The sequence below is a fragment of the Amborella trichopoda genome, chromosome 7, assembly GCF_054954075.1.
Source record: "Amborella trichopoda isolate Santa Cruz 75 chromosome 7, AtrichopodaSantaCruz75HAP2 v2.0, whole genome shotgun sequence".
NCBI classification, from domain to species: Eukaryota; Viridiplantae; Streptophyta; class Magnoliopsida; order Amborellales; family Amborellaceae; genus Amborella; species Amborella trichopoda.
The window spans coordinates 41,416,352-41,424,899 of record NC_142342.1 but is presented as its reverse complement, the minus strand read 5'-3'; the positions used below and the strand labels follow the sequence as shown (position 1 = coordinate 41,424,899).

The 8,548-nt window shown below is 33.9% G+C and overlaps 1 protein-coding gene across 1 annotated transcript; it reads left to right on the top strand.

The window, feature by feature from the left end:
* Nucleotides 1-1,638: 1,638 nt before the first annotated feature.
* LOC18423027 (histone H3.2) lies at nucleotides 1,639-4,739 on the top strand. Its single transcript, XM_006827586.2, has 2 exons — nucleotides 1,639-1,654; nucleotides 4,321-4,739. Exon 2 carries the CDS (start codon nucleotides 4,329-4,331, stop codon nucleotides 4,737-4,739), a length of 411 nt encoding a protein of 136 aa, XP_006827649.2. The 5' UTR covers nucleotides 1,639-1,654; nucleotides 4,321-4,328.
* The last annotated feature ends 3,809 nt before the right edge of the window (nucleotides 4,740-8,548 follow it).

The following is an 8,548-nucleotide window of genomic DNA, read 5'->3' as shown; positions in this document are numbered from 1 at the left end:
ATATTCTCATAATTTGATGTATAACTCTTGATTTAGAAATAATTTCAAAATTCTTTCAACATGTGAATTCAAAAGGACACATAAAACTTTCAAATGACAGTAGTTTGAAGGAAATTGAACTCCATTCGATCATTTAAAACTTATGAAAACAGGAACAAAAATTATGAGTTTTCTGCAATCTGTCAACAGTAACATATCCACATACTTTGAAACACAACTCTTATATTATACAGAATTTGGATAAGGTTAAAATATCAAATGGTTATAGTTATGAGTCATTTGGACTTCATTTAGTCATACAAAACCTCAATGCAACTATAGTGATACTTCTGAAAATTTATATAGTCTGTCAACAGTGACATAGGTGCATAAAATGAATTATAACTTTCAAATTATTCTGAATTTCAATTGAACCCAAACATGAAGATTCAAATAGACTCATAGACCTTTCTAATGGTGGTAATTTTAAGCAATTCAGACACCATTTGATAGGTCCATCATGTGTTACAAAATAATGCACAGTCACTGGATTTTCATGCCACAATCATAGCATGCCTTTAAGATTTGTTCGTAGCTTCCAACTAGAAATCAGCATGCAATCTTTTTAACACATAATAGATATATATGCTCCCTTAATTCACAAGTTTCCCCCTTAATTAGGAAAAAGAAAAAAACATGAACTCATTAAAGTAAAAAACATGATGAAAACTCTATATACACGAATATAACCTTCTTTGATCTTCTCTAGAGCAGCCAAGAGAGCCTTTCTCCTCGTCCTCTGCAACCACTACACAACACAGGAAAAAAGAAAAATAGAAACAAGAGAGATAATCAAAGGAACAAGAGTAAAATATAATTCTTACCAAGCCAGGGAAAAGTCATGGCAAGGGGCTAATGAAGCCATTCAGATGTAACTATTACCACTCTAACAGGAGAGACCACCACAGTTGAGGTTGTTATGTGCTCAAATGCAAAGGCCAAAAGGCAATAAAACTTGATCAAGATGAAGTTGAAGTGTTTATGCAATAATCCAATAAATAATACATTTGCATATGCTTATGCGAAGATGAAATGCTTATGCAATCATATCAATCGTTATAAACTCATTCATAAAGAATACATTGGCATATGCTTGACCAAGTTTCAAAGCAGTTTCCATTAACATAATGACAACAAAAATAACTTAAAAAGGTATTGATTCCATCAACATAATGACAATAGAAAGAACTTAAAAATGTATTGATTCCATTAATATAATTACAACAAAAAGACTGAACATTTCATAAATTGGCTACTATGATAGAGTAGCTTCAATTGTACAAAAATAACATAACATCAGTTTCAATCTCGATACTCAACTTCTATCTCAAAAAAGGTTCATACTTTTAAATTTACCTTTGTTCCAAAAAAATACATCGGCATTCACTTTCTTGCCCTCAACCATTTCTTTGGCCAACTTACATTACCTTTGCCCTTATCATTTTTGCTCTTTGTTCTCATTTCATTTTCCTCATCAATCTCGATCTCGCTTTCCTTATCATTTTTTCTCTTCGTTCTCCTCTCATCTTCCTCATCAGTCTCGCTCTCGTTGTTGTCATCTCCACCATCTGTCTCCTCGCCCTCACATCCACCATCTCCCTTCACCATCTCCTCGACATGATCTATAGGAGTGTGTTGCACTAACAAATCGTGGGTCGCCTGTACCAAACTTCTCGATTCCCCTGCTAATACTTCACCACCAAGTGCTGCTTGTAACATCTCTATACAGGTTAATCACTGCAAGTTGATAATAAAAATAATATAAATAACTGCTTTGAATAGATAATTAATTTAAATCAATAAAAACTAAAATATATTAATAAAATAATATATCAATCTTCTCTCGTCATCATGGCCTGAGAGGGAGGGACATTTAATTACGACTGTGAGGGGGGCACAATGGAGTATTTCCATATCTACGAGTGAACATGTTGTACCAGGCCATATAATCCTTTGTAGGCATTTCACCATATTTATATGTGGCTGCCTTGACAGCATTGCGTTCTCATTGCCGCCAGTCATTTATCTCGCTAGCCAACTCATCACCCCAACTAGTGGGGTATAAGCCCCCCTTTTCCCACCTCTCCCACTTGGGAGGCCCCACAGGAATAACTTGCGACTTCCCAAATTGTCGTAGCATATGATCCGACATATAATACTCTGCAATGTGAAAACTTATCAGATATGATCGGGATAACGCATTCTCTTTACTGAGTGTATCTAGTGGGGTGTACTCGTCATATGGTTGCCAATTCACCTACAACAATAATATAACACAACACCGTTAATGGGTCTTTGTATTAAACACTATCAATTGAGATGTCTTAACACAAACCATGTCACTTACAATAAAAACATAACGCTAACTATATCAATTGAGATGTCCTCAAATGTTGCTGATGGGTCTTTACAACGTGGATGTTTATTCCACTTACAAGCTCTAGGCATTTCTATGGTGATAGTTTTAGGTTTGGTGCCTATAGCTAGAAAATGCTCATAAATCCAACACTCCACAAAAAAAAATAAAAGTATTAGTTTTTTAAGCAAAAAGATTGCAAATATATAAATATTGACACAAATATGTAAATATGTAAAAAAAAGTAGAAGTATTACCTGTAGTAGTGTTGCGGACCACTAAAATGTGTGTCCCCGTCCACAATCTTAGACAATGAACGATACATAAAGGCAAGTACTGCTGCACCTCATGCATACTTCCCAACCTCATCGAGATCTCGAAACAATTGTAGGTAACTTGTAAGCGTGGACCCTTGAGATGCGTCGGTAAATATCGTTGTACCGACTAAATATAGGAGACATGCTCGAGTGTGTTGAAGGAGTTTTAATTTGATAGGCTTTTTTGGCAGTTGACCAAATTTCGTCCTCAATCAAAAAAAAAAGACATGCACATGCCTTCAAGTGGGTGCTTTACATGTTACCCTGTTATGATCAGCTCCTTTACAATGACTATAGTGCATAGGTCGCATTGGTACTTCTTGTGACTCGATGCACTTCTTTTTAGGTCGGCCAGGGGACGTTTTGAGTGAGGTGGAAGCACTCTTACTTCTTCTGGAGGAAGCTGTCAACATAACCTACACACAGACAAATCGATCAAGGTAACTGACATGATAGCTACAGAATATGTTTCACGAAATTTTCTAACTATGAAATATTATTGACAATAGTCAATAGGGTCGTTATTCATTACTTGAAGGGCTTTACAAGCATGCTTACAAGGAAAACCTGTTATTTGTCAACCCCAGCATTTACATTCTCATGCAATAATATTTATTATATAATTTATGCGATCACCCCTTGTTTCATACACTGCTCCATTTGATGCCACAGTTGCCCTCACAGAAAGAGATTCCTTAATGATTTTTTTTTAATTCGTTTAGTGCTTTCGGGGTAAGTATTGTACTCCAGGTTTCAACTTTCAAACTGTGAGTGGCCATTAGTTCCATGATTTGTCTCCTAATCAAGTCAATACACTGGAGAATTGACATATTTCATGCTTCTAGAATCCACTTATTATATGACTCAGCCACATTAGTTGTTACTTGGTCATATCAATTACCTTTAAACTGTGATGTGACCGAACGATTTAGTGACACTTCCATGAACAACTTGAATGCGTCCTCAGAAAGTGATCTAATTTCCATCATCTTATCAAAATACTCTTGCTGCATATATGCTCTACATGCTCTAATAAAGTTATGTGTTTGCATTCTTTCTTGAAATTCTTCGTTAAATGACGCTCACAGAAGGTATAATGAGCATTAATGTGGATATGGAGATAAATTTACCAAAAAATAATTACCCTAAGAGAGAAGATAAACACTATAGACTAGAGTAACAAATCTACAGTAATCACATAGCATTGGAAAAAGATGACGTCAAGAAACAAAAGAAGCAAAGTCCTGTCCGCTATTCCGGATGACGATCCGTGTGCTCACCAACCCCGAATTCTCAACCGTTGATGTGCACAAAAAACCAACGGTCCAGATCTACTCCCGCGAAGTTAAAACCCATTTCAGAAAGCACAATCCCGCCATCGCTCTACAAATACCACCCCTTCCAAGCTTTAAATTCACGCTCACATTTCGCTCTTTGTCTCTGCCTGCAAGCCCTAATTCTTAATTGCTCGCTCCTCCTTGCCCTGGTTAATCTTTGCCCTAACCCTAATTTTAGGTTTCGTTGTCTTTTGCCCTAATCTAAATCCCCTATCACTCTCTTTACCCCATTAGTCTCCTCCTTTATCTGGTTGTTTCCCTATCCTTTGATCCATTTCCATGGCTCGCACCAAGCAAACAGCTCGAAAGTCAATAGGTGGAAAGGCTCTTCGAAAGCAACTCGCCACCAAAGCGGCTCGCAAATCAGCTCTAGCCACTGGTGGTGTGAAGAAACCTCACAGGTTCAGGCTTGGAACTGTTGCTCTCCGGGAGATCAGGAAGTATCAGAAGAGCATCGAGCTTCTGATCAGGAAGCTCCCTTTCCAGAGGCTTGTTCGTGAAATTGCTCAGGATTTTAAGACTGATCTGAGGTTCCAGAGCAGTGCGGTTGCAGCCCTGCAAGAGGCTGCTGAGGCTTATTTAGTTGGTCTCTTTGAGGACACTAATCTCTGTGCCATTCATGCCAAGAGGGTCACAAGTATGCCCAAGGATATTCAGCTAGCTCGTAGGATCAGAGGCGAGAGGGCATGATCTCTGAATCAAGCAAGGGTTCATCCTCCTTTGATCTAGGGTTTGTGTTACCATTGTCTCTCCTTTTGTCTAGGGTTTGGTGACAGGATCTATGTTTCCTAAAGGATTGGAATCTCTGTTAGTCGTTAACAAATACTTTTGTATATGGAATGTCACGATCCTTCTTTTTCCAGACTACTTTTGTACTTTTCTCATATCTAAGAACGAGAGAGAGAGAGAGAGAGAGAGAGAGAGAGAGAAAGAGAGAGAGAGAGAGTTGAATTATGATAATTATCACTGAACTGTCAGATATGAATGAGTACGAGTGATGACCTTATTGTTGACCTTATACTATGGAAGTATGGCGTGCCTTGAAAACCCATCAGAAAAAGGTTGTTCTAAACATTGTAAAATCCTTCAAAATGATCATCTCGACTTGGAGCTATTTGAATATGAAAAAAAGAAGACTGAAGTGCTAAAACTAGTGTTGCTTGTAATATATTATATTGACTATCCATTTTCAAGATATTTAAGTATTTGAAGAGTCGTTTGATCTCTATTATTTTAAATTTCATAATTACTGGTAAAAATAGATTTTTTGGGCTGTTGTATTCATTTTATTTTCCGACAAAATTTATAGGTGTCTTATTATGATTTCTTAATGTTGATACTTCATACAAACAACACCTTTTAAAGAAAAAAATGTGCTTTTTTAGTCCATGTAAAAGTCAGTTGCCTCTTAAATATTTATTTTTGAGATGGAATTTTGGACTTAACTTTTAAGGACATGTAATTTTTAATATGGAGATCATGAATGTGGATAAATAAATAAATTTTGAAAATTATAAATAATATTTTGATTATAAATACATTTGGATCATTATTTTCAATTGTTTTTAGATAGACCACTTATTTACATCCATTTTTAAGATGGACGTTTTTATACCTTGAGACCACATATTGTAGAAATGCAGTCCAGCTTGCATGAAACTATTTTCTTAAGAAAAAAGAGCTAACAAGTCATAACAAACTAGTCTTCAACTTGGAGTTGTAAAAGCTGTCCTTTTTTGTCATGGTAGTGTTGGATTTGTAGCTTTGTTGGCATGGAGTTAGATTTAGGATAGTTTGGAAAGGAGATTACAGAAAAAAAGGCCCAACATGGGAATTTTAGATATTAAAAACACATTTAGGAGGTAGCTGATCCAAATTAATTGGAAAAAAAGTTATAATGATTATGATATAAATTTGAGGTGTGGGGGTAATAGTTAGCGTTAGCACGAGCTTGTGTTGGGCCAGTCTAGCCTTGGTTGGACTGGCCAGGCTCAAGCCTAACCCTAACCCTATCATGACACTGCGTTATGTCCATTGCAGATTTCCATAAGATGGATTTGAGAGCTAAGGATCCTCAATTCCTATGTATAACTATTGGTCGACAATCCATTATCAGTTTGCCCCATTTGAAACTCTCAGCCTCTTCAAGCATTAGATCTTCCTTAAGTGGTTTTAAATCTCTTCTCATTCTTTAAATATTTTCTCCTCATGGGAGATTTTGGATTGTTTCTTCATGGATCCACTTTTGCCTTTGTAGTATACATCTGGGTTTATTTTCTATGAAGTTGCAAGGATTCGAGACTCTCTTCATTTGATGCAATAGGAAAAATTATCATTACCTGGAAGTTGAGGGACCTGCAACTATTTCTAGGTAGGAAAGGGTACAATGGAGAGTTACCACCATTAAGGTTGCATAAAAGAGAGGGTGTGTGTTGTGTAAGGCGTTAGCATTAAGCAATTAAAATAGGACAAACCTCTAAACTTTGTCATTAGGACTTGGATCGATCGATCTCTCTTCCTATTCTATTACTATCCCATTCAAGTAATGGTGGGGTTTCTATGAGGTTGTACCCTTAAACAATCCAATTAAGATGCACTTTCAAATTTTATTATATCATGTTATTTCAGTGTAAAATATTCTTATGATTATCTGAAAATCTATTTTCATATTTAATTATAAAATTTAAAAATCTAAAAATAGTTAAAATCAAGTACATTTATAAACATATGAAAATCTTGAAAATAGACCGTATAGATAATGGGTTGCAAGACGCACTATTGTTGGGACTCATAGTCGATTTTTTAATTTTTATATTCATACGTTTCGATGTCGAGATGATTAATTAGAAGGTTTTTCAACATCGAAACAACATTCTCCTATGGATTTTTTAAATGCATCTGTAATTCTGCATATTAAGGTTGCAACGTTATATAAACTTTTCCCTTCAAGTAATTTTATCGAAAAGCTATTTATGATTCTGCTTTGAAAAAAATCTATTTAAGGTATCAATTTTATATTGTAAAAGGCACGCTTTAGAAACACATTGAAAAATGTTGTTTTGATGATGGGAGGCTCTTCAATTGATCATTTTGATCTTGAGACTTGTGAAAATAAAAAGAAAAGAAAAAAGATTTCAAGTCTTAGAAGGTGTCTTGTAACCAGTGTTTAAAAAAACACCGAGGAATCGCCATGGACGGATCAAATCGGCGAAAAAAATGGAAATCGTCTGGTTCTAGAGAGAACTGGACGATTTTGCACAGTGACTCGCCGATTCACTATACGGAATCGGCGAGTCCTGTACAGTGAATCGGCGAGTCCCGTATGGATTTTTTTTTTTTTTTTTTTTTTCGGTAATCCATGATTGATTTTTTTGTAATACTTGATCGATTTTTTTGTAATCCATGATCCAATTCTTTTTTTTTCTTTTTTTGTAATCCATGATCGAATTTTTTGTTTTTTTTTTTTTTTGTAACCCATGATAGAATTTTTTGTAATCCATGATCAAATTTTTTGTAATCTATGATCGAAATGTTTGTTTTTTTTTTCTTGTAATCCATGATTGAATTTTTTGTTTTTTTTTTTTTTTTTGTAACCTATGATAGAATTTTTTGTAATCCATGATCGAATGTTTTGTAATCCATGATCGAATTGTTTGTTTTTTTTTTGTAATCCATGATCGAAATGTTTGTTTTTTTTTTTGTAATCCATGATCGAATTTTTTGTTTTTTGTTTTTTTTGTAACCCATGATAGAGTTTTTTGTAATCCATGATTGAATTTTTTGTAATCCATGATCGAATTGTTTTTTTCTTTTTTTGTAATCCACGATCGAATTTTTTGTTTTTTTTGTTTGTTTTTTTTTGTAATCCATGATTGAATTTTATGTAATCCATGATCAAATTTTTTGTAATCCATGATAGAATTTTTTGTAATCCATAATCAAATTTTTTGTAATCCATGATCGAAATGTTTGTTTTTTTTTTTGTAATCCATGATCGAATTTTTTGTTTTTTTTTTGTTTTTGTAACCCATGATAGAATTTTTTGTAATCCATGATTGAATTTTTTGTAATCCATGATCGAATTGTTTTTTTCTTTTTTTGTAATCCATGATGGAATTTTTTTTTTTTATGTTTTTTTTTTTTTTTTGTAATCCATGATCTAATTTTATGTAACCCATGATCGAATTTTATGTAATCCATGATTGAATTTTATGTAATCTATGATCGAATTTTTTGTAATCCATGATCGAATTTTTTGTAATTCATGATTGAATTTTTTGAAAATTTGTGATGTTTTTTTTTTAATCCATGATCGAATTTTTTTTTGTAATCCATGATAGAATTTTTTGAAAATTAATGAATTTTTTTTTTAATCCATGATTGAATTTTTTTTTGTAATCCATGATAGAATTTTTTGAAAATTTGTGATTTTTTTTTTTTAATCCATGATCGATTTTTTGAAAATTTGTTAATTTTTTTTTTAATCCATATTATTCAAA

Bases quoted from the DNA above. Each gene is read 5' to 3' on its own strand.
- LOC18423027 (XM_006827586.2), top strand. From the start codon at position 4,329: ATGGCTCGCACCAAGCAAACAGCTCGAAAGTCAATAGGTGGAAAGGCT.